The sequence below is a fragment of the Diorhabda carinulata genome, chromosome 1 (genome assembly GCF_026250575.1).
Source record: "Diorhabda carinulata isolate Delta chromosome 1, icDioCari1.1, whole genome shotgun sequence".
Taxonomy (NCBI): domain Eukaryota; kingdom Metazoa; phylum Arthropoda; class Insecta; order Coleoptera; family Chrysomelidae; genus Diorhabda; species Diorhabda carinulata.
Window position 1 is genome coordinate 22,758,040 of NC_079460.1, and position 27,130 is coordinate 22,785,169.

Sequence of the window (27,130 nt, forward strand, 5' to 3'; positions counted from 1 at the left end):
TTCAGAACATAGACACTTAAAACAAAGGCACGAATTTATAAAGCAACAATCACATTTATGCATCAAAAACGAAGCGACTCCTGAAGACCACAGAAATGAAAATTCTCGGGAAAATACTATTAGACCGTGAATGAAGCGAATACATCAGACTATTATATGACGAACCAGATGATGACAGATGATGGATAGGTGAAAATGGCAAGGAGTAATAAATCTCCAATTGGAACACGGAGGTGGAGTGGCAATCTAAAGCTAAGATGAGGAGATATCTGAGAAGGAACAAGTGTTAGACCTATTGTGGAAGAAAGAAGAAGAAGACTGCTTTGCAAACCTAGGAATGGAACCCCGTTCAGATGTGGTACACCCCATTAAAAGCAATATAATTTATGAGTGGCAATAAACTCTTTAAAAGTCAAATAGAATTTATGGTCCGTTCACAGAGCAAGACATAGTGTTAAATTTCCAAACAGTAAAAATATCAAAGTGCTTCAAACATTAAACTATAATCCTAGAACTGAGACAGTATTAGCAAATCTACGATGTAAATAGAACCAAACATGAATCATAAATGCATGCAGATTTATATTCTCACTAGAATTATTTATTATGCTTCCTTTTGCTCGTACTACTGGACTAAGGATTCCCAGTGACGACTAAAAAGCAACTATCTTCAACGAGGAAGCATTCTCCGCACTGTAAGTATAGAGACAACAATAATGTTTGTCAAAAAAAGGTAATTAATCAAGTATCCTTACATTAACCAAGTTGTGAAAGCAACTCTGTGCTTATCACGTGGAAATAGTGATTTTTCTACAAGTAACAGTATTTTAACTGAATCTAACATCGAAAAGGTGCTGAACTCATATTTACTACAAATTTAATGAGTTTAGCCCATAATATACACAAGATCATCCCATGAATACTCAATAGGATTCAAGTCCGGGCTATGCGCTGGCAAGTTCACAGCGAAAATTCAACTGCTGTAAATACAGCTGTACGGAACCTGCACTATGTGGACGAGCATTGATCTGTATTAAAATGAAATTTTCGCCGTTCAAAATGGCGTACAGAACGACGTGATTCTCTAAACTTTCATCTATGTATCGGTTTGCTGTTAATCCTCCCGCTCCACCGGACAATTTCAATAAAATCAACTCGGTTTTTGCTTACATTGAAATGCCCGCCCAAACCGTCCAGAAACCTCCTCCAAAATTCTTGTTTTCTTTTAGGCAACACCGCGCGAATCTTTTCCCAGGTCTTCTGTAGACTCGTTCTCTTCTATCGCTACCATGCAGGCACTCTCTGCTTTCGTCTGAGAAGAGAACGGAGTCCCAATGTTCCTAAAGGTGACCGCCTATCACTTCTAGTGACCATTTTCAGGTAGAATTATACAATTTCGCGATCAGTTTTTTTGCCAGTGACTTGTGACTGGTCGTTTTTTTGCTATCGAGTGTAGTTTTCTTTTGTTTTCTAGCAAATTTCATCTCTATAGGGATGTATTTAATCGCTGTGTGGTAACATCCTTTATTTGTCTAATTTTTTTTGAGTTTTTGGAGTGGGTATAATAAAAGAAACAACAAAAATATAAAAATCTATTTAACGTTTGACAAATAAAATAACACAACCCAATTTCAAAACATTAATAAACTATCAAATTAACAATAACACAAAACTCCTAAATTTATATCAACCCACAACATGGAATTATAAGGAGAATAAAAGATCTCACAGTAATTTCATAAAAAAATGTATTTTTGTTGTTTAAATCCTAATTTGAAAAAATTTTCATTATCGACATTAGATTAAGGTTAAACGGCATCCTCTTATGAATATTTTACTCCCAATCGAGGCTGCTTTTCAGCTCAATTATTAGAAAGAAAACTAACTCTATATCTTTGTTCACGGTATATAATTTAGACACATTCCTGGATGTGTGAAATGCGCATGCTTTGTTCAGAACATGTTCGTTAGAGGTTATTTCGTGGTAAATATCACAAGAATGAATGCACATGCGCCGGATTGAAAATTCTTACCCAAGTCCGAGGATACATTCGACGTATTCAGAACACGTTCGGAATTATAAATGTGTGCTCCGCGAACACAGAATTTTAAATCCCGAACAAGTTATATTAGCACTGCGAACGCACTATTTCAAAATGCGTATGAATCTGGTGCCAGGGCACGTTCGGGATATCTACCGCGAACAAAGCTTATAAAAATAAAATTATCGGGAGATCTTTTAAAATTCTGAAAAATATCTAACAAATACTTTTATAAAAAATACATTTCTGTGTAAAATCACAGTCTTGCAAGTTTTCCAAAACTGTTCGAATTTGTTTCAAAATACAAGTTATTGAAAACCATGTACCAAACAGAAAACCATGTACATGAGAACCTGAAGGAGAGCCCCGACCTCCCAAACCACGTTCCAAGTTAGAGAGTAGTGCCACCAATTCAAATATTTTCGAGCATTGATAACTGAAGATAATGAAGTGACAACAAGAGTTGCTGCGGGGAACAGATTATTTTGGGCAGTCCAGAGAGCTCTGAAGTTTAGAGGGCACTCACCAAGGTCAAGCTCGGAATTCACAAGACAATAATTCGTCGTAGTCACATGTGGATGCTAGACTAAACTGAGTGAGCGGATTTTGAACAGCTGGGAACGTAAAATTCTGACCCTGTTTGCGAGAATGGTGCGTGGAGGATCTGGAGAATGCTGCGCTGAGACAGATTTGGTGGCGTTCATCCGGGGGGCGCGTTTGAGATGGCTAAGACACGTGGAGATGATACTCACTCTGAACCATGTATTGGAGGAGGTTGAAGCGGACCTAACCCAGCTAGGGGTTGGAGGCACCATGCTCAGGACAGAAAGAAATGGCAGTCGATTGTTGAGAAAGCCCTGGTTCTCAAAGGACCTTAGCGCCGGTTAAATGACAATGTTTCAGGGAGCAACCCAATTCCCCCGGGAAAGTATCGACCTTTTAAGCCCCAAATAGGGTGTTCTGTTAATAAAAAATGGAGTTTATATTCTAGAGCAGTATTTAAAAATGGAACCGAGTTGATTCGAGTGAATGGATTATTTTATTCTTAATAGTGCAATAGTAGAAACGTTGAGGTAGTTAGTCGATTTTGACCTTTATTGGCTACCATATTATACCAATAGTACGTACGTTTACCTCGGTAGTTTTCTTCGTTTAATGTTAGATTGAAAATTGGTGTGCAATAAATACGGGGCGTATCTTTCGGCAAGTGGCTTATAAAACCACTCGAATAGCATGTATTAGGTTTTCCGGACGAAACCGGTAGTAGGTGGAGGTCGGAGAGGGTCATTCACAGTTATAGGTGTAGTAGGATCCATTCCTGTAGGTTGCTGATTGTTTTGCAATGATACAGATGGTTTTGGTACTACTCTACTACTTGTAGAGGAATGCATAGGTCTTTCTATCGTCATGGTTTGCTGTGGAATTTGGCTATCACTGGTAATATCCATAGAAGAATATATTTCCTGAAGAATTTTTAAATGAGAATTTATCAGAGGGAATATGGAACGAATTTACCTTTAACATGAGTAATATTGTGTCTTCAGACTCCCAATAGCAAACATGACTTTGTAAAGCGAATACATAGTCAATAATTTCAAATGGAGCTTCTTGAAGTACATAATCAATTCGTCTGCCACCATTTAAATTACCGATTGGAGTACTGGTGGATTCTAAAATAGTATCATTCTCAAGTTCAACTTTTTCTTCAATTTGTTCATTGAACACTTTGGAAACCTCTTCTTCCAAGCTTGGAGGAGTTTGTTTGTGGAACGTTGCTAAGTGATAGAATGTATTCCAAGTGTTTCGCATAGAATCTATAACTTTTTGTTTCAAGTCAGCTCCTACACGCACCATTGTTTCTTTTAATTCTACAAAATATATTGGTAATAAAAAAATAGATGTACCAGTGAAAAATACTAATTACCTAAATGTATTCTCTTGCGGCCTTTATGATGTGGAATTAATACTGGTTTTAAATTTGCAAACTCTGGTTTAATAAGAGACTCGATTCTGTATGCAATCGGATCGTAAGGATGGAAAATATTGAAAAAAGCTGGGCAAGTCGGCAACGAAAAACTTTCACCCAAAGTATCCAAACCTCTTACAATAACAAACATACCTTAAAAAGTAATTCAACATTTACTATTTACTGCCACTTCAACAAAATTTACAACAACACTGTTTGGTCCATCGAGCCTTCCATGAGTTTATATCTGGTTCAAAGGTAGTTGTGTTCAATTTGATATGATTCACATTCTCATTTAATTTTTTTGTCATATTACTTCATTAATAGTTTTTTAAATGTATTTCCATCAAGAGAAATTTTGGACTCGAGATCTTTGAAACTGAAATGATACTAAAGGTGGATTGATTGGAAAGACGTTTGGGTATTTCGTCCACTCTGCACCTATTTCTTTTTAACCAGTGCTACAAACGTTGGAATTTAACACCCACGTTAGAATAACTACATAATCAATGATTTCTATTTTATTTGCCCTTCGGGATATTTTTAGTAGCTTTTTATAAAGGTAGGTATAGGGGAGGAGTATCTCTTAACGGTAAAACGTAAACAGTAGTTCAAAAACTCTCCATAATGGCGCTAGTCTCAAGTTTATCCTGTTACTAATGCAGCGCCACCCTTATTTAACACATTTCAAAGACGTTTTTTTTATACATACATACTATTAATGTGCGTTACTTACTAGAGAAGGACCCTTTAGTAATTATTCTGAAATGCTGAAGTGTCTAGGGAATATTCTTCTTCTTCTTCAACCGGCGCTGCGGTCATTTGAGAACCAGGGCCTACTCAACAAATAACTGCCGATCCTTTCTGTCCTGAGCATGATGCTTCCAACGTCGAACCCCTAGCTGAATCAGGTCCGCCTCAACGTCCTCCAACCAGTGAAGTAGCGTTCTTCCTCTCAGTTGCCGTTCTCCAGGAGCTCTATACATTGCTCTGCGCGGGTATCGATCAGAATGAATCCTCTCCATGTGTCCCATCCCCCTCAGACGCGCCCCCCGGATGAATGCCACCAAATCTGTCTCAGGTCATTATTCCTCCAGATCCTCCACGCACCATTCTCACAAACAGGGGCAGAATTTTACGTTCCCAGCAAAATCCGCTCACTCGTCGTTATAGTCCATGTCTCTTATCCGTATGTGACTACAACGAATCATTGTCTTGTAAATTGCGAGCTTTGACCTTGGTGAGAGCTCTCTGGACTGCCCAAAATCATCTGTTCCCCGCAACAAGTCTTGTTATCACGTCATTATCTTCAGTTATCAAGGCTCCTAAATATTTGAATTGGTGGCACCACTCTCTAACTTCATTGATTTCGAGTCCTCTTGCTTCAGCTGCTTGTTAGAACTACTCACCGGTCCTGAAAGAGCCGAAGTGGTTCGTGTTATTATGTCAACATCATCCGCATAGGCGAGGTACTGTGGTGTGAGCCTATTGCAAATAGTTCCTCCGGTATTCGTTCGAATGCTCCTTGCGGCACCTTCCAGTAAGTAATTGAACCCCACCAGGTCCTCATACAGCTGGTTTCTGATGATATTGTCATACGCCTGGCGGAAGTCAATAAAGAGGTAGTGAAGATCGACATTGTACTCGTAGGTTTTCTCTAGGGTCTGCACTCTGCACCTACACCTAGAAGATATTTTGACCAAGACTCTACATCTTATTGTTCTGCTTCTAAAATACGTAGACTGTCCTCAAAGGAGGCTATTTTTCTGGGGATTTTGTGTCCCAAGTTGTTAGTACTCCCGTTCATATGGAGAGGAGGATTCTATGACTTGCTCACAGAATCTGCAGTTGGTATTTTGCCATGGCTATAGTGTTCAGATCGTATTGGACAGGACATTAACCTGTCAGAAGACTTAATAGCATTTCACGACAAGTTCCTCAGATTTCTTACATGATATGGTTATGAATCTTTAGGATTGTCTTAAGTGTGGAGTGTTTTTATTACTCATCCTTTCAGTTTGGTAATGATATGGCATCTCATGAGGCCCCAGTAGGACTGTGGTCCCAAGTATGGAGTCGTTGTCCTTATTTGGGAAGACTCTGATGGCCTGGTAGCTACATTAGATAACCAAAGTAACGTTTCAGTAACATCCAGTACAGGAGATTCCTTCAAATTAATAAATTACAATTGAATACTCAGCTTGCAAAGGGATCATCTTTAAAGTACTCAAAGCAATAACAAGATCAAATTAACTATAAACTTTGTGAAGATACTTCTAGTTTAACGAGAAGTAATGCTTGAATTAAGTGTATCCTTATTGAAAATTACCCCCAATGATATCTTAACCTATTTGATAAGGTCATTCGAATCTTCATGGGTTCATAATTGAATTGTGGGTAGTCAAGACCTTCTGATAGACCCATCATGACTCAATTTAAACTACCAAAGGTTCTTTTGGAAAGCTAATAAACTAGACCGATGACATGGTCTGTAGTAGTAATATGGAGATGGTATCTTAAATGACCGTCCCCAGTGAAAAGAACAGTCACCAGTTGAATTTTGAACCTGTTTTAATCATCGTATGCTGTCTCCATATTGCATTAGAAAGACCAAACAATGAGTTGTATATTTTGGTGTAATGCTAGTCGATTATGATAAAAGGAAAATAAATGAAAATTTCTACCTATGGGTGATCCCAAAGCGAAAAAATTCTTTGGTTCAAAATTAAGATGAGGATAATGTATCTGCGGTTGACCGGTTCCTATAGCTCCCATCATGTAACTTATCCTCTTACTCATTTTTCTTTGTAGAGGAGCTGGCTTGGTCGTACCTGGGCTACTAGATAGTATTTCTTCTTCTATATAACAAAAATAAGTGAATATATTTTTTACTAATCAAACGAAATACTTACTATCTTCACATTCAGTTTCTGAAGAAGGAAGTTGATGACATAACAAATCGAAAAGTATGAGACTTCCTAAACTGTGGCCACCTAGAGATACCCCGCCAGTAAAATTGGGATTTCTTTGTTTAAACAGATCATATAATCTATTCAATTCCGTACCTACAGTAGAGACAATTGTCTGACAGTACACAGGACTAGTATAAAACAAGATATCCAATAAAGTATCATTAGTAAATTTTCTCAACTTCGATAAACTCTTGAGAGTAATACTCTTCAGTTGTTCGTCTATTCCTGTTTCCTCTGAATGTAACCTATCATACCAACTAACAGGCAAAACTTCGACCCTATTAACTTTTCCTTGATCACATGAGGATCTATAGTGAGACTGGACTAGCTGAAGAGATATATGTCGAAATTCGTCCACAACTTCTTCTACTGAGCGGAATTTCAAGTCACAAACAGAGCCAATACCATGTACTATGAATAGAATATGGTCTACTTGAGCTGGTTCCCCGTCATCTATATCAAATTCGTCCATTCCTCGTTTAACCACCCTAGGCCGGGATTGATTCTAAAAAAAAAATATTGTATGTTTGATAAGCACTTATATACGCTCGCAAGCAAAAAATCAACTCAGGCGACACCCCTACAATCGCAAGTCATACAAAATTGTATTCTGTGTGAAGGTGGATTACACATAATTAGTTCTATAAAAATTACCATACGTCCGTCTACGATTTGCCAGAGAACATGTTAATTGGACTGACGAACAATGGAGCACCGTTCTCTTCGCAGACGAAAGCAGAGTGTGCCTGAATGGTAGTGATAGAAGAGAACAAGTCTACAGAAGATCTTTTTGCAGAGTTTTTCTGAAAGGTAGTGACCTAGAGAAAGATTCGCTCATTGTTGTATAAAAGAAAACGTGAGTTTTGGAGGAGGTTTCTGGATGGTTTGAGCAGGAATTTGAATGGAAGCAAAAACAGAGAGTATTTAAGTGAAACTTACAGTTGTTTGACTCCAGGAGTCAGGAGTTTGGGAAGGTGAAAAAAGAACCATAACATCTGGTCCGTGGAAAACAATTGATTCTCCTCGAGACAACTCAATCGTCCTATGCCAATTATTAGTCTCAAAAGCAGACCTATATTCTTCTTCTAGCATTGTAGAAATATTCTCTTCATATGGAATAAGTTTACCGTCAGTGCTGTTCTTGTGGAACCAGGAGCATCGTCTAACTTCGTTGGGAGTTCCTTTCCAATATACTGGATGTCGTTGTCTTCTTAAAATATTCACGTCATAACGTCCACCATCTGTTGCTATTACTTTATCTGGATCTAAGTCATCTGAAAATAGAGCTAGATGGAAAGACATGTTGTGAAAATATTCCTAAATCATGAAATTTCATTTTTATCTGCTTACTTGAAGTGAATGCTTGTTCTAGACACAAAGAATCTACCATTGAAAAGGGTTGCCAATTTTTTTTACCTTCCACTTCTTTTTGAAAAAACCAATGGTGGTAAACAGGTCTATAAACCTGATTAATCACGGGCTGGAAGAAAATAAACCTAATTCCAAGACCTTCGATTGGGGTTATGTCATACTTACATTAACACTATTTCCATTACCAACAGTTGTTACTGTTTTGGATGAAGAAGTCTGTTCCATATGGGATTTTTTAGAAAATTCGTTCGTTGGAATGGCGTCCATAACTGGTGTGTTCTGTATTATGTTGTGAGAACTTCCAGAGAAAAAGGAAAACTGAGCTGGTTGAACTGGTACAGGTATTAATGGTTCAGAAATATTAAACGAAGCCTGTAAGTTAGGAGGTGGCGGGGATATAGGTTTGAAGTAGTTTGGTAAATTCTGAATAGCAGGCTCGATACTACTGATAGAAGAAACTGAGTTTACTGGAGAAGGAGCTGACGGTACAAAATAGTTTTGGGGGATTGGATGAGAAGATACTGGTAGAGGAGGTAAATTTGGTGGTGGTAGATTCTGAGGAATATTCTGCGGGGGTACAGGATCGTTTGACAGGCCTGGTATCTGAGCATATGCTGGTCGTTTTAGACCGGGTCTTCTGAAAACATTTACTGGGCCTAAAAATGCAATAAATCATGATATATTATGGTTTTATTAAGTATACTACTACCTGTAGTGGTTGGAGGTTTTTGTTGAACGAACTCGGAAGTATTTGTGGAAAATAAAGGTACAGGCTCAGAATTACAGGTACCCTGATTAATTAATTCTTCAATTCCCGCGGGAGCGGGCACTGTAACTTCCTCTTTCTTCGAATTATTATTCGAACCTCCAATATTCAATATGTTAGAAAAAGAGGAAAACACTGATGAAGTATGATTCGTGTTTTGATTCAAATGGGGTTGTAAAGTTGAAATATCAGGAAGTTCTTGAGAATAGTTCACGTTAGGAGATGGTCGTACTTCAGATATATTTTGGTTGTATACAATGGGCTGAGGATTTGAATAAGTAAATTCGCCTGATATAGGTTCTACTGGTTGATTATTCACTCCCTCGGATGATTTTGAATCTGGTAATAATTCCCTCAAAAGTTGCTCTTGAACGAAAATATTACGTACATTTATTTATGATATATAAAAGATACACAACATATTTCATGATTAAACGTAAATATTTTTAATACTAGGGAATAAAATAATCATACGATCGCAATGCTGATTTCTTAACCTCAACTTTGTTATTCGAAAAAAAAAACAAGTTGTCAACTCTCAAATTAAGCTTGAGGTTTGAAGGTTGAATGGCCGTTTGAACACTAATAATTTATTTACGATGTGAAAACTACAACACTATAAAAAACTAACAGAGCAGTTTTGGTATTTTATTGGTATTTTATTTTATTTATATTTTATGTATAATATTTGATGAGAGGGAAGCTCACACGATTGTATTTCAAGTTGTACGAGGTTGATACCAGAAGTACATGTCTCAACAAAGAACACAAAAATTTTGGAAACCACCCTTTAGTTCCATACACTTCCCAGCGATGTCCAATAAGTTCGATACCCTTATATAACCATTAACACCTGTTCATTGTTGGAAAACCACCCGAGGGGCTAAATCTGGCGAATAGGGTGTATGAGGTACAAATTCAAACTTTAATTCATTAATTTTGGTCATTGCAATAACTGATGTCTGAGCTGGTGCATTATCTTGATAAAACAAGACTTTTTTCTTAGCTAAATGCCGTCGGTTTTGTTTGATTTCTTCGCTCAAACGTTGCAATAAGTTCATATAATAATATAATATAATAATAATATAATACTCGATAGTTTTTCTTTTTTCAAGATAATCAATGAGAATTATCTCAAGTGCATCTCAAAAAACCGACGCCATGCAGATGAAACGGTTTTTGCCTTTTCAGTCCATTGTTTTGATTATTTTGTTTCGGGTGTGAAGTGATGGACCCACGTTGCATCCATGGTTATGAAATAGCGCAAAAATTCGGCTTTATTCCTACGAAACGTTGCCAAATACTCTAGATCAGCTTTTATATTGGTCGGGTTAAGGCTTTTCAATTAAAAGTATTCACTGAAATCTTTCACCATTGATGGCTGCCAAATAAATACTAAACAACGTGGCGTCTCCAAACTTGAAACTTTAATTATATAGATTGTGTACTTTCTAATACAGTGATATTCTTCAAGAAAATATTGCCATCTCTAGGTTAGACCAGGTACTTCTGGGACCATCCTCGTATTTCAATTCAAATCGTTGGAGTACGCAATTTTCTTTTCTTATTTTTTATTAAAGTTTATTACTATAAATCGAATAAAATGTCCTCATAACTGTGAAATGAAAGTACTTTTGGTACCATCCTCGTATAATAAAAGAAAAGTATATGTTAATGTGCAAACTTTGCCTATACACGTTGAAATACGATAATTTTTTAATACAGATTCAACTCGCAATCAAATTTTTTGTGTAAACAAATGACATAAAATATTTACTTTTGTAAAAATAAGAAAAAAGAATACTTATATTCCAGGTTGATTTATATAAAAGTATACACTGCCAACCAAAAGTTTAGAAACGCTTCGTTTATGTATAAAACAACAGGATGAAATGTTCACAATTATTTTTAGTTTACACACTTTTCAACAAGAAAATATTGCGACTCCGTTATTTTCGTATGTGTCCGTATAAACAATGTTTCGCAATCTCTTATGTCGATTCAAAAGGGCAACGTTCAAACGGTGAGCGTCGAGTGATGCCTTTTTGGTGCACTCACGTTTATATTTTTATTTAGTATGAAGTCGAACTGCGTAGTTGTTTTCTTTTGAAGTCGATGCTTGATTTTTCCCAGAATGTATCAAACGTTTCCGCTGACATTCTTAAAAACTGAAAAAATCTTATTGGATCACTGCTCATGAACGCCTTGTATTTTTTGCTTTTCTTTGAAATTAGCCTTCGCAGTCGTGTACTTTCTATAAGTAATAATCGTTAGGATACCAAATTCATTCATCCTTTTGGTTCGAAAGCTAGAAAATAACTAAAACGATGCTTAACCAATATGGACAGGATAACGCGCGCGATGACATTACAAAAGCGGCCTCGCTCGACGCTCAACGCTTGAGCATCACCAATGTGAACGTATACTTAGACTTTTCCCATTCTAGCACTGAATAACTCTCATAACCTCTCTTATGAAACCTTAGAATTATCACCTTTTTGTTAAATTAATAAAAGAGAAACTGCAAATTCACACTACCGATTAAAAGTTGTTGCCCACTCCATAATCCATTCATTAAATTTCAAACTAAGTACACTACTATTTCTTCGGTGTTTATGATTGTAGTTTAGTTCCTGTTAACCCTAGCAAGAACTTGCTGTGCTTTATACTTGTTAGACCAAGACATCTTTTTGTGAAGCTCTCGCAAATTCAGACTTGTATGTTTTAAAATGGGTAAAATCAAGGAACTATCGGTTAAAACTCGCGTAATAATCGCAATAGTCTTCATAGTGTATGCAAAAATAACTGTACCATTGCTGCCGAATTAAAAATACCTCGACCAAAGCATGAAAAAATATGCATTCACAACCGATGAAGATAAACGATAAATAAATGAAGATATTGTATTGATCAGTAAACGCGATAGACGACTCCAGATATAGCAGCTAGACCAATGAATCCTTCTACAGTGAGAAGGGATTGAGAAAATTTGGCGTTTTTGGGAGGTTGGCAATGAAGAAACCTCTTTTAAGACGTCAAAATAAACTTAAGAGGTGGCAGTGGGTTGAAGAACATAAAAATTGGACCCATGAAGAGTAGGAGAGAGTTTTGTGGAGAAGAGTCAAAGTTTGAGGTTTTAGGTTGAAAAAAAGTTTTTGTGCGCAGGTTAAAGAAAAAACCGGATGTTAAATCCACGTGTAATCCCGACTGCAAAATACGGCGGAGGATCGATGATGGTTCAAGGATGTTTTGGAGGAAGATACAAATGGATTTTAAAGAAAGAAGGCTATTAAAAATGTAGTACGTTCTGACCAGCGCCATATTGGCAGAAAATTTGTCTTTCAGTATGACAACGATCTCAAGCGTTCCTCGAAGCTGTGCAGAGAGTATTTAAAAGGATTGGGAAGGAAAAATGTGCTGAAAGTAATGATTTGGCCGTCACAGTCGCCCGACCTCAGCCCGATTGAGTTATTGTGGAACAAATTGGACAGGGAATGCAGTGTCCTACTTCCACTGCACATCTTTGGAATATCCTGGACGCATGAAGAGTGGAAAAGAGTTTTATGGAGTGATGAGTTAAAGTTTGAGGTTTTTGAGTGGGTAGGTCAAAGGAAGAACGGATGTTACATCCATGTGATGTTCTGTTACAAATAATTCCAAAACAATTACATAATGTAAGTTTATTATTTAATTAATCTAAAACACTCGATATGTGTGAGTAATAGATCAACTTTTACATCTAAAGAAAAAAAATAAACTTGAGAAGACTTAAAATGTTGTTTTGATTATTCGGAACTACACAATATAATTTTTTTGTACAAAAAAATGATGTAACTTCGAATAGATGCTCAAATTAATAAAAAAATATAAAATATTTGATGATTTTTGTATTGGTAATTCAAAATTGGCCGAACAAATTTTACTAAATAACTAATTTTTATTTTACACTTTTATACATTTATTTACGATATATATACAAGAAAAAAAAGTGAAAAAGATAACGTTAGTGAAATTTTTTCATTATCTTAAATTATATGGGATTCCCTTCAGAAATTTTATCATTTTGTATAAACATTGCTAAAAAATTTGCACATTTAATTTTCATAAAGAAATGATTAATTGTAAAATACTGAGGCACTATAAAAATAATGGAGCTCAAGTCACGATATTAGAAAATTTGTTCTATTCAATTAACATTCAAACTATTTGAATGTATATTATGTAGGAACAATATCAACAAAATAGATTTACTGGAATCTACAAGAAAAAATACATTTTTTAAAGTCATTAATTTTTTAAGAAATGAGTTAAAAATTTTTACTATAAACTGAAAATTAATTACATTCTCATGTATATATGTTATTCAAAGTATGAATATCAAAATCGTTTTTTTTTTCATTTTTTGTGTATCACGTAAACTATAGGGTGTGCAAAAACGTTTGACCGGTAGTGTATGTATTTCCAAGCACTTATGACCAATATTGATAAGAACTTGTTTTTCAAAATCAGTTTTTGCTTTTAAATGAACAAATGCGATAATTAGTGAAACGAAAATATACCAAGATAAGGTGAATGTTTGCAAGGTGTGACATCCGCTTACAAATATTGATTTTCAAGATTAAGTTAAGTAGTTATAAATAAGAAAAATCATTATTAATTCCAACTTTAAGTTGAAGTTTCCTATACGTCGAAATCACATCCATGAACAAAAGATATTAAATTAGTTACATGTCGGTACTTACAAGTTTTAATTTGTCGCACTCATAAACAAGCGCTCGTTTACAATAATATTCAATGACAGCTCGATATCAATTTTTTTCCATTTTCAGAAGAATTTTCACAATGACTCATTTATATATTAATACTGACATCTTCAGTTCATACTTCTGTTTTGTTTAGCAAATTTTTGTTCTAAAGCCGCGTCCCCACTGGACAAACATTGTTTGCCAAACATTTGTCGAAAATTTCGACAAACTTTTTTGATTGACAAACAATGTTCGCCGGTGTTTTTGGTGTGGACACTATCCCAACAAATATTTCATGTATGGAAGGAAAGGGGGCCGCCATTTTTGTTTGTCTAGAATGTTCCCTTGTTTTAGGGTATTTTGAAGTGGTTTTCCGGTGTAATTTTTGTATTTGTATTTTTTTATTGAAAATATTCAGTGGAAAAGTGTATGTGTGGTTTTGTCGCAAAATGAGTAAAGAGTTTTGGAGCCAGGAGAATTTGATAAGGTTAATTAACGTTTACGAACCTAACCTAAAAGATTTAAGTGTAAATAATGTCGCCGAGATTGAAAGAAGGGTTTAAACTCTTCTAGTACAATATAGACGAGAGAAAAAGTTACTAGTAACAAATTGTAAGTCCGGGCCACAGAAAAACAGAAGCCTTGGTAGGGATTACTCATTTTAATTTTTTGTCTAATTGTCCAATTGGAATTTGGGTGTTAAAGGTGTCTTTACGTACTCTTTCAAACAGTTAACAATTGCGGTGTAAACCTCCGGAACAATTTAACAATTTTTGAAATGCTTTGTTTGGATACCTTAAATAAATACATTAACGATTGATAGGAATCACCAGAAGCCAAAAACCTGAGTGTTATAGCCAGACGATCTTGAACGCTGATTGCTTGGCGAAAATTAGTATTGTGTTTACTTATCACCGGTCCTATCATCGATATAAACAATTCAAAATCCCCATTTGACTTTCTAGTAAAATTTGTAAACAAACACCCGGCTGTCAAATCATTTCAGAAATTATCACCACTATATTCATAACGCAGTAAAAACAATTGTCTCTGCCACCATCGACGAGAACGAGATTCTTCCATTAAAATATAAGCTGCTGCAATCCAGTCCAAATGACAGCGGGGGTTTAATCACCCATTCTTCGACAAAACCTAACTGACTAATGTTTCATATCGAATCGCAATTGTTTGTTGAAATAATGAATGTTTGTTAAAAATGCACTTTAATCAACGTGTTTCACAAACTTGTTTTCCCATTGTTTGTTCAATGGAGACGCACCTTAAGGATTCGGGATTTGCCAAATATTAAAACGATAATACGAGCCCCGTCCCACTTCAGTTGGCCCACTTAGAAAAATTCGAAATTATAAAACTTTATTTCAAAATGCCAAAAAGTAGCTGTTAGTAAAATGTTTTAAACTTTTAGTTTTACGTCTAAAATAGGTTTTGGATGAATATCGTCAAACATTTCGAATGATATTTAAAATGATGGAAATAGATAGGTCTTGTTGATAATAAAATGCCTTAAAATGGTTCTCAGACAACAATATTCTACTTTTAGAGTGGGTTTCAAGTAGTCCAGATTTATCACCAATAGAAACACACTTTGGCGTGAAATGAAAAAGCAGTTACGTGCAAATCCAGCTAGAACTGTCATGAAATTAAAAGAAAGACTACAAGAAATTTGGGATGATTTTACTCCCGAATACTGCCAGAATTTAATAAACACCATGCCTCAAAGAATTATGGCTGTTATTAAAAATGAAGGTAACTTTTAAAAGTATGTTTAATATTTAAGCTTTTCTGATTACATTTGGTACCTAAAATGAATATAGAAAATATAAAGTGCTCAAAACGAAACAATTTGCCGGTTTTTAATGGCTGAAAAAGCAAAAATTAGTAATTTTTTTCAATTGGGTCAACTGAAATGGGACGGGGCTCGTATGTATAAAGGGTCTACAAATTATGTGGTTAAACAAATCCATTATGACGTGGCTATATTCTTAACCATCACGGTTTCCGAATAACTGACCCAAATTTGATCGGTAATAATGAAACATGTCACTGAAAAAATTGTTATCATTAAAGTGATTTTAGTCATTTTTTCACTTTAAAAAAATTGAACAATATCCTGCCTTACCCACAGATTTGTCACCGTGGCTTACAAAAAGTATATACACCACTTATCAATTGCCAGTTGTAGCACGATCAGTGAAAATGTTCGTGATAATTCTGCTTTTTGCTATACCGGGTGTTCTTACAATTCAAAACTTTTTCGCGACTCAAACTTTTTTCACAAGCGATACTATAGACACTTTTTCTAGTTCTTCGGGTATACTAGAACGAATTGAAAATAATCCTAATCGAAATGACTCTATACGAAGGTTTTTGAAAAGTTATAATTCGTTGCGGCCCGTTGGTGTTTTAATAGACGACACTGAAGAAAGCAACAACGCTGCCAGGGATTTTATCAAAAATCTTTTCAGCATTACTCCGAATGCGAAGCAAATAACATTTTTTATTTTAAAATTTAACAGTTCAGGTATGTAAATTTTGCATCTTTTTTATTTGAACATGTCGTACTTGTTAAGACTTGTCTCTAGTTCTATGAAGAGTACAACTGCTTGACTTAATGACAGCAAATATTTATAATCGGATATAGTTGTATTGTTTTTCAAAATATTCTCCATTGATATCAATAGATTTTTGCTGCGTTTGAACTAATTGTATTTCTTCTGTTTCGATTGAGGTACCTCCAAAATATTATGTGATTTGAACGCATCATTTATAAAGAGTGATTTTTTTGCTGGTATCTTTTTGGCAACACTGCTTTTGACAGATCATGCGTGAATCGTGTCTTGTGTCATTGTCAAACTTGTTCAGTTTGGTCTATAATTTAATCATCAACTTACGAACGAACAAAGCTTGCAAATTATTGAATTTTACCATCAAAATTCATGCCTGGTTAAGAGAGTGCACGCGTACTTCTTCCAATTTATGTGCAGTTTGGTAGGCCTATTGAGGGAACTATTCGGAAGCTTATGACTAAAATTCGAACCCAGTTTACACTATTGGACATTAAACTACTAACACGCAAACGTACAGTGAGGACCGAAGAAAATATTGCGGCTGTGTTACTGAAGACCGTAAAATGTCGATTCGCCACAGTTCTCAGTAATTGGGCCTCTGTTACTCCAAATTTTGCAAAAGGATTTGGGTGTAGAACCTTATAAGATACGGCTGGTGCGAGAATTGAAGCCACACGATCTCCCACAACGTCCAATATTTGGTGAATGGATGCTGGCAAAATTGAATGGAGATCCACTTTTGTGTTCAACGACGAAGCTCATTTCTGGTTGAATGGATACGTCAACAAGCAAAATTGCCGCATCTGGAGTGAAGACTCGCCAGAAGCATTGCAAGAGCTACCAATGTATCCCGAAAAAGTCACTGTTTGGTGTGGATTATGGGCCGGTGGCATCATCTTCAAAAGCGACGATGGCCGGAACTGTGAATGGCGAGTGCTAACGTGTGGGGATTGACGATTTTTTTTTTCCAAAATGGAAGAAATGGAAACAATGGCTAAATTGAGAGCCACCTTCGGTGAACAGTTGATCTCACGTTTGGACCGCCTAGATCGTGTGATTTAACGCCTTTGGACTATTTCTTGTGGGGCCATGTTAAGGCTAATGTCTACATGGATAAACTAGCAACGATTGATGCACTGGAAGCCAATTTTGAAGCATTTATTCGTGAAATATCGGCCGATATATTAGAGAGAGTGTGCCAAAATTGGACCTTGCGCATGGGCTATCTAAAGCGGAGCCAACATTTGCAACAAATCATTTTCAAACATTAAATTATACTGATCGTTCTATCGATTCCAATAAAGATTTCATTAATTTTTTCAAATTTTTTTGTGGTTTTTTCAAAATCAAATCCTATCCCATATCAATGATTAGAATAAGAAGAAATCATTGTTTTGACTGATCAAATTGGGATCACAGAATATGATCAGTTCTTACCAATTAACTAATAACCACCTTATCCCCACCCATCTCTTGTTGATGGCTTCAAAGTGGGAGCCGAAACGTCGAGAATTTTCAAAATTCCAATGCGATTCAGCCCGTAAATCTAGTTCTTTTGTATATATATGTATATGACATCATAGAGATGACATTATCGCTAAAATTTGTAAGTAGAAATGTTGGTGTTGTAATATATTATTTGAAAGATCTTTTTCATACCTAAATTAAGTGTTCGAATTGTTAACCAGCTGTGAAAGACGTGCCATGAGCTCTTTTCGAACCTTCTCTATAACTTCCGGAGTTATTTGGCCAACTTCAATACGTATCCTTTCTTTGAGTACAACGTTCTCTATTTTGGTCAAACTTATCGATACTCAGCTACGATAATATAACCATACTTTTTCGAAGAAACCATAACAGGTCCTCGATATTTGGAATGTCTTCAAAACTTTTTGATCACCAAGGTGAACCGGTTGTTTCCAAACAGAAATGTTTTATGGCTACAGTACGATGGTGTTTCAAAATTGGTAGCTAGGTCAAAAAGGAACAATAAAATGGCCGCCTAGGTCACTTAATTTGACTAATCTTGATGTATTTTTATGAGGATACTTGAAAAGTAAAATGTACCTCAAAATATCATTGAACTCAAAGAAAGGGTACGTGTTGAGGTAGCAACAAATAATTCCAGTTATAGAGAAGGTTCGAGAAGAAAAACCCTTCGAATTTTTTAAGGTACCACAGCTTTAAATGATATAAGAGGAACTGAAACCGATAAACTTTTCAATGCATTGACTCATAAAACGAGGACTGGATATTTCGAACTAGGAAACATACAAGCAAACGGAGCTGTTGGTTTTTATGCAATTTTACAAGCCGCTACAGTTCTTCCCACAGAGAGCGCCATTCTCATGTTTATTGATAGAAAACTGAGTGATGAGGATTTAGCTGGACATACAGCTATAGTCAAGAAGAAGAATATTAAGGTTAGTAAGTAGACATTTTCTACTTCTATTTAGATATAGATTTCTTTTAGGATCTTTAATCGCTAGACAGAATTTGACAATGTAAAATGGTTTGAAATTATTCTTCGTCTAATGGAAGATTTCTGTCGTCTCAACTAACTTTTCAGATAATTTTCGTTCCCTCTAGTATCATATAATTCATAGTTCATAGATGTGGGCGGCTGTGAAATCTCCAGATAGGCCCGTCGTACCCCACTTGACGTCACCAAAGTTCGATGTCCTTTTAGGCGCTTTGGCTTGAACCCTTGGATGTCGTTAGGCAGGCTGTGGGGTTTGCCCAGGTGTTCAAACCGCGCTCATGCGAGTGCAGGGCACTCACTGATAATGTAGTTTGCAGTTTCGTCCTCCTCCAGGCACCAGCGGCACTCCGTATCATCCGTGATGCCCATGGTGTGAAGGTGACGTCCTAGATGTCAGTATCCGGTCACTAGTCTGATTTTGAGCCTATTTAGCTGGAGCAATCTATCAGTCTATATGGGCCTTCGCTTGGCTGCATCCATCTCTGCCGAGCCCGTCTTGCGAGAAGGCTGTTGAGAGCCCTTTTGGCCACACCAAGGATGGGTTCTAGGTCCATTGGTGGGTTCGCCGATCCCAGTCTAGGGAGTCATTGCCTCTGGTATCATATAGCGGGCAACTGGAATGGTGTGAATGCTCAAACAGTGAGCACGTCTTTTGAAAGCATTGTCACTATAATGTTACCGATCTTACATCTTTTGAATAACTGGAATAATGTGGATTGCTGAATTGGAATAATGTGAACAAGGATGTAATACTGTGGATTGTTTTTGTACCTAAATCTGTATACGAGGAGATACCCAAAAGTAACCGGAATAGCATTGCCATGGGTGGAGCTTTTGTAGTACTGATTTCTGCCGCTAGGGCCTGCCTAGCGCAACTCGTGGCCAGTTCGGTGCCGCGCGGGCCGTTGAGCTGCCACGTTCTGTTTATCACTAGTGACCGTTTTTGCTAGTGCTGTTTCACTGCTGCTCCGTTTTTTATGATGGAAAATTGAAGTGAACAACGTGCCGCTGTGAAATTTTGTTTTCTACTCGGTAAAAACGCTGCTAAAACTGTTTTAAAGTTGAAAACTACTTACAAAGATGATGCTATGGGAAAAACGTGATACGATAATTATTTACATCTAGTTAAAAAAATTGAGTTGTTTTTAGGTGTATGTAGTGTGGGGTGGTATTTATCCCACAAAAACTAATGAAGAAAAACTCCTGAAGGAACTTTGTAGCTACTCCGGTGGATTATTTTTAATCAACGAGAATAAAGATTTATCAAAATATAATTATAGGAATTTTATAAGCAATTATAAGCGCGACTTGTACACGGTAAGCCATATAATTAATTAAATTTTATGATTAATAATATCTTTAAATTTGTAGTCACTTATATTTAGTAAGTCCAATATAACTGATGAAATGAAGTTTAGTTTCCCCATAGATTCAGAAGTAAATTACATACATATAATAATAACTCCCTCGGATATTCAAGGAACATTGACAACTCCAAAAGGTAAGCTATAATACGGGGGTTATAGCAAAAGTAAGGTTCCCATATTTTTTACAATTTACAAAACATTCTTTATATTAATTAATTTATACATCGTTAGAAAGCATTTCAACATATTTATTCGACACGCTTTTAGAGACGGTGTATTCACAAGTCAAAAAAGTCTCCCGCCAATCCGTTGAGAAAGCATGTGACCTCAACGCTCTCGGTTAAAAATTTCACAATATGAACCCCATATACCGAAATTTGTCGTAAAGTTAGTACACTCTGTATGTACGGAAATATTTCTGCACACGTGTGAAATTTACTGTTTTCTAAGGATGAGAATCGTATAAAATCAATCGTTTATAATCGCGGGCAAAATATGAGAATAAAAGAATTACAATATGAGGATGGTCTCAGAAGTACCTGGCCTGACCTAGAGATAGCGGTAGTTGTTTGAAAAATACTACTGTATTAGAAAGTACATAACCTATACAGCATATGTTTCAGTTTGAACACGCCACGTTGTTTGGTATATGTTTAGCAGCCATCAATAGTGAAAGTTTTCAGTAAATTTTTAAACATGGAAAAACTTGGTCATCGTTAATACAAAACGTTTATTTTAAAGGTTTTAGCCCAACCAATATAAAAGCTGAACTAGATTCTACTCAGGGTGTTACTGCTTCTTCGATATCAACAGTAAAATATTGGGTAACAGAGTTCAAACGAGGCCTGTGAAGACCAGCATCGCAGTGGCTGACCAAATGAGGTGACGACTTCAGAAATTCGGAAGAAAATTCACAAAGCGGAACTGAGTGATCGTTGACAGAAAGTGCGTGAGCTAGCAGACATGGTAGGCATTTCAAAAAGTGCGATACATCACATATCAACTGAAAATTTGGACTTTAGAAAGCTGTGCCCAAGATGGGTACCGTGTTTGCTCACAATGTAACACAAACAGAAGAAGATGTTTTCTATCGAGTGTTTAGCAATGTTTTATAGAAATATAGCTGAATTTTTGCGCGGTTTCATAACCATGGACTAAACGTGAGTCCATCACTTCCCACCCTAAACAAAAGAACAATCAAAACAATGTACTGAAAAGGGAAAACCGGCTCCAAAGAAGGCAAAGACCGTTCCATCTGCAGGCAAGGTCATGGCGTCGGTTTTTTGGGATGCACGTGCTATAATTTTCATTGCCTTTCTTAGAAAAGAAAAAAACTATCAACGGCGAGTATTATGCGAAGTTATTGCAACGTTTAAGCGAAAAAATAAAGCAAAATGGCTGCATTTGGCTAAGAAGAAAGTGTTAATTCATCAAGACAATGCACCAGCTCACACATCCGTTATTGCAATGGCCAAATTAATGAATAAAAGTTCGAATTTTTACTTCATGCACTCTATTCACCAGATTTAGCCCCCTCACATGAAAAAATGGGTCGGTAGTCAAAGATTTTCGAACAATGGATAAATGATGTCGCAGTTAATGGCTATTTTGAGGAACTTGACGATTCTTATTATGAAAAGGGTATCGAACTCATTAACATTGCTGGGAAAAGTGTACGGAGCTACATAGCTAGGTACTTCTGGGACTATCCTCGTATTAACCACTTAACATCGCAATATTGCCACATATCTAGTAAAAAATTATCACTGGAGGAAATTTAACCATTCGGGAATTTCCCAAAACTGATTTTTGAAAATTAATTTCAGAAAATTTTCGAAAAAACAGATTTTTTGAAAAAAAATTTACAGTATACTTCTTGATTAGAATCCAATTGTCGACATTTTAGCATTGATATTTCAATTAATCTCTCGTTAACATTATTATCTAACATAACTGCTGCTTCAATTTTTATCATCGACAAACCCTCGTAGTAACACACAAATTCGCCATCTATATAGACATTACCTTACCTTTTAAATATAAAATTCTATATTCAATGCACGACTATGGATTTTAGGAGAACATGTGGAATTAACTGACAGCAACGGTATTGCGTCGTATGGAATTGGATCATTCGGATTTACTGAACGAGGTCAACGAGAAGTTTTCCTGGATACGACGAACCGCGTCGGCTTATGGAATATCCACATCAAAGCGCCGACGACACCTAATACTTGTAGCCTAAAAATTTTCGTACGCACCAAACTTACTGCGCAGGCGTATTTCGTTAAAGGAAATGCAGGTGAGGAACAATAACGTTGAACAACTTTGAAATTAACTTGTATAAGACAAAGGTTGTACAGGATTATTCATTATTATTGACCTAAATATGAATATATTTGAAAAATAAATAGCTTGAAAACTCCTTTCACAACCACATGGAGATATGTACTGAATGTAGCCCCCAGTATGCTCACAGAAAATTTGCTCGAACGCAAAAGTGATTGCCGAAGCAAAAACCTATTTTGATGCCCAAAAATAAACCCGTCTTTGAGGAAAGTATCGAAAATCAACTACAGAAAAAATTGTACCATATGCTATGTTGCCAAGTGTAAATAATTGGAAATATGTCTGACAAAAGTTTTCCTTATATCACTTTTCAAGTACTTACTTAGATTACTCAATACAGATTGATATAAAATTATTTTAAACTTAAAACATGTATATGTTTTGATCAACAAATAAAACACAAATAATTTAAATATAGTTGAAGGTACTGCAGATTATATTAACTTCCGGATATCGTTTGATATTGCTAAAATAATCAACATAGTGTATAAATTTATCTAAATTTGTTAGTTCAATTACCAGCCCTGATATTATTATTTATCGATTGTTATAAATAGTTTAACTCAAATGGAAAACATACAATCTACTCACCACTGAAGATTATAACCTATTAGTAACAAAAAAGTTCATATTTATCACTGTTCAACGAAGTTTTTGTATCCCCGGCGAATAGTATGTTTATAGACTTCGTATAATGCGTCATACAACGTCATGCAGCGTTGTATTTATCTATTTTGATTGAAAAATATGCAAAAAAAAATTTAATCGCGTTAATTTCGAATTACGAGAGAATCCATTCGAACATAACCTCAAAAGTATTCGAATAAATAATATCATTCTAGTGTCTTATTTTTTTATTTAGACAAACTTTGAAAATGGAAAATCGAAAGAACCATCCATGTAGATTTATAAGGTATATAATTATTATAATAGTCTAGTCCACCACTGGTTTTGACCTTGTGTTTCCTATTTATCCGCAAGAGAGAACATGACAAATTTATATTAAATTAAAATGATGTAACTAACTATGGATTGGACGTAAATACTATTTATATTTATTTATAAAAGTTCAAAATGCTTACTATTTCGATATCTTAATTAATGAATATTTGATATTCAATTTGTTAATGAAGGAACAAACAAAATTTTAAAATTAAATAACTTATATAATAGTGTAGTTATTAGTATCCAAATTTTGATGCTTTAATATGACTGAATTTCATAACCAACAAAAATATAGAAGGTTAGAGGTCATTGGTTTCAAGTGCAATGTCTGAATACGGGGTTTGACTCATAAGTTAAAGTCGATGCAGAATAAATTTTTACTATTTTTTTTTATGGCTATGAGGTACGTCACGATCATGATTGTGAGAGGTCATACTATTTCTAAGAAACACTACTAAGTATTTAGAATATTGAATGCCTGCCGCAGATTTAGACATTTAGCCAAATGGAACGAGGGTGGTTAGAATATAAACTGGAATTTTGCTATAAAAAGTTTTATTATTAAGTTCAGAGCCGAAATTTTTTACAGTTTGTCTAGATAGTCTCCATCATATTTTACACACTTTGGACACCGTTCCGAAAGTCACTGAGTAAAATTTCCGTTTTTAAAAAGAACTTCGAAAAAATTAACACCTTAACTGGCGCAGTCAGTAGTATATCAAAACTTAAGTGGTAGCAATATTAAATTTGGAAATATTACATCATTAAATCCTAGTTTTTCGTATAAAATTTCATTGTTAATTTAAAACTAAGGTATTTATAATAATAGTTTTTTCATTTCAGGTACTTCAAGAAACAGAACTAAAGTGTTGAAATTAGACTTGACAGGTCATTTGGGTACAATACACAATATAAGTCTTCTGAATACTAATGGTAATTTGTTGTCAAACAAACTTCTATACAAAGTTTCAAAAGACAGTTCAAATAAAAGCAAAAATGATAGAGGAAATAAGGAAGTAGATATAGAGCTTATTGACGTTCCCCAAACCTCATTTCAAGTGAAAGTAGAGGGGACAGACGGCAGAGGTTGGAAACAGTCATAGATTGATTCATATAGTGATAAAGATAGGGATTTAATTTTTAGGAAATCACTTTTCTCGGCTCACTTACGTAAATGATAACAATAGTAACATCTTACCAAGGGAGATTTTAGCCATTGATGTTGGAGAAGGTTCTGAGTTGATAGTAACTAGTGGTGGAAAATCTGTAATATTGTTTGAAGTCACCAACCTAGGAAATGTAGCTGCTGATGCTATCTTTTATTGCAAAGATGATCAGTCTACATTAGAAAGTATGCAACCATACAGGTACTTTAATTATTAAGCTGCAAATATACAGTACTAGTCAAAAGTTTTTCCCTATACAATAATCCATTTATTAAATTTCAAAATAACAACTTTCTTCTTCATATTCTCAAGCGAAGGTTGAAAGGGTGTTTTAGAAACCAAAATGAAATACTTTGACGTACTGTGGAGTACAAAGTGATAAAAAATGCATCCACCAGGAGCTTTGGTGATAGAAAAAATGTTCGGGGCGGCCTCGAAAATTCACACGTAAGTATTGATCAGTAAACGTGAAGAAAGTGAGATCAATGAATCTAGGGATCTACCTTTGAGAAATTTTGCAGTGAAAAGGAGATTGAGAGAAGCTGACCTTGTTAGAATGGTGGCAGTAAAGAAACCTCTTTCAAGACATCAAAATGAAATTAAGAAGTTGCAGTGGGTTGAAGAACATTGGACCCATGAAGATTAGGAGAGAGTTTTATGGAGTGAAGAGTCAAAATTCAAGGTTTTTGGTTAAAAAAAAAGTTTTTGTACGCAGGTTAAAGAAAAAAACGGATATTAGATCCACGTGTAATCCCGACTGCAAAATACAGCGGAGGATCGATGATGGTTTGGGGATGTTTTCGAGGAAGGTACAAATTGAATGGATTTTAAAGAAAGAAGACTATAAAAAATATTTGATCAGTAAAAATTTGAGGTTTTTGAGTTTAAAAGAAGAAGGGAGAAAACTTTTGACCAGTGGTATATGTATTTGAGAAAATGCTTGATTTGATATAATTTATAGGAAAATTATTAGTCCAGAAGAAACAATAATAGTAACTGTGACATTAGCCAGCAAATATACGACGTACCAAAATTTAGTTACTTTCAGAGCAGATGTAGGGTCTAAATATGTAGAAAAAAAAGTCCAAATTGATGTTGGATCTAAATCAAACAATGATAATACAATCCCTTCTTTAGATTATACTTATCTCAGTGATTGCTCCAAAGTTATTTTTTCAAATTGTGATCAAGGTACTTGGACAATTGAAGCCAAAGCTAGAGATCAAGAATCAGGTTTGATGCAATTTACATCACAACCAAAAGGAATATATGTTCAGAATGGGTTTTTAACAGGAACAAAGGAAGAAGTTACAGGAACTTACAGTGATTCCTGCTGTAATGCAGCCTTACAGCTTATTGCAATAGACAGAGCTAACAACAAAAAAACAGTATCAATTAATGCATACAGTACGTAGAAATTGACTAGTTAATTAAATCTGGCAATAATTGATAATATACGCAATTATAAATCTAAATGACAGTTTCAAATATATTTATTTTCCTTTTTAGAAGCAGTATGGGGACCTGGACAAATATCTGCTGTAGTATTGGGAATATTATTATTTATCCTGTTGATAATATTAGTTATCTATTTAATCCTAAGATATATCAAGAAGAAAAAAGCATACAATCTGCCTACTTACAGAGGAAGTGGGATGTAATAAAACTCCTTAAGATACTAACAAAATGGCAGTTTAAACTTTTTAGTATTCATTTTATTTCAAATGCAATGTATGTTCACATTCTGTACTAAATGATAAGAAAGTAATATAATTCATTATTTTTACATATTGTGTATCATTTATAAACGGAAGCAACAGTTACATATTTTTCCTTTTTACTAGAGAAACAATAAAATCTATCTGTTCTTCTGTTAATGATTATGACAATTATTCATATTAAATAATCAAAGTGAAATTAAGGAGGAAACTTACCTGGAGTGAGGTTAAGAGTGGGAAGAGGAGGTTTTTCCTTAGCTGGTAATAATATAGCGTTTTGAGAAAAATCCTCAAAAGTTCCTCCTGTCACAGATACATTAAACAAAGGATTTTTCATTTTTTTCGTTGGATCATTCATTTTTGAATACTAGAATTATTGGGTTTATATCATCCAGATGTTACACACTGATTAATAACAAACAAAAAGACATTAAATGAAAGGTGCGTTCAATATTATAAAACTGAACTCTTAAAAAAGCGTTCGTTTGACTAATGAGATTAGATTAAAGCATTTTATAATGAATCAATATTTTATAAATGTTATTTAATTGAAAATAGTTGGTTTTGAGAAATTATATTAATTACTTTCAACATTGTTGAAAATTGTTAATTCAACAATATGGGAGTATTTTTTAAGAAAGCTGTCAAATGAT

The 27,130-nt window shown here is 35.2% G+C and overlaps 2 protein-coding genes across 4 annotated transcripts; one reads left to right on the forward strand and one right to left on the reverse strand.

Annotated features, from left to right (window-relative positions):
- Positions 1 to 1,578: 1,578 nt before the first annotated feature.
- LOC130903775 (SEC23-interacting protein) lies at positions 1,579 to 27,088 on the reverse strand. Of its 3 annotated transcripts, none has more exons than XM_057816087.1 (10): positions 26,694 to 27,088; positions 9,061 to 9,483; positions 8,517 to 9,007; positions 8,331 to 8,460; positions 7,920 to 8,254; positions 6,921 to 7,485; positions 6,693 to 6,866; positions 3,967 to 4,161; positions 3,558 to 3,910; positions 1,579 to 3,505 (listed from the first exon to the last, which is right to left on the reverse strand). In XM_057816087.1, exons 1-10 carry the CDS (start codon positions 26,833 to 26,835, stop codon positions 3,281 to 3,283), a joined length of 3,033 nt encoding a protein of 1,010 aa, XP_057672070.1. In that variant the 5' UTR covers positions 26,836 to 27,088; the 3' UTR covers positions 1,579 to 3,280. The 3 variants fall into 3 exon arrangements, with proteins under 3 accessions (XP_057672070.1, XP_057672080.1, XP_057672059.1); XM_057816097.1 differs by having other exon boundaries at positions 7,920 to 8,245; positions 26,694 to 26,965; XM_057816076.1 differs by having other exon boundaries at positions 7,920 to 8,266; positions 26,694 to 26,965.
- On the forward strand, positions 16,061 to 26,545 carry LOC130903794 (uncharacterized). Its single transcript, XM_057816127.1, has 9 exons — positions 16,061 to 16,404; positions 18,623 to 18,873; positions 20,082 to 20,249; positions 20,304 to 20,433; positions 22,377 to 22,601; positions 24,437 to 24,679; positions 24,738 to 24,960; positions 25,721 to 26,166; positions 26,269 to 26,545. Exons 1-9 carry the CDS (start codon positions 16,080 to 16,082, stop codon positions 26,418 to 26,420), a joined length of 2,163 nt encoding a protein of 720 aa, XP_057672110.1. The 5' UTR covers positions 16,061 to 16,079; the 3' UTR covers positions 26,421 to 26,545.
- Positions 27,089 to 27,130: the final 42 nt, after the last annotated feature.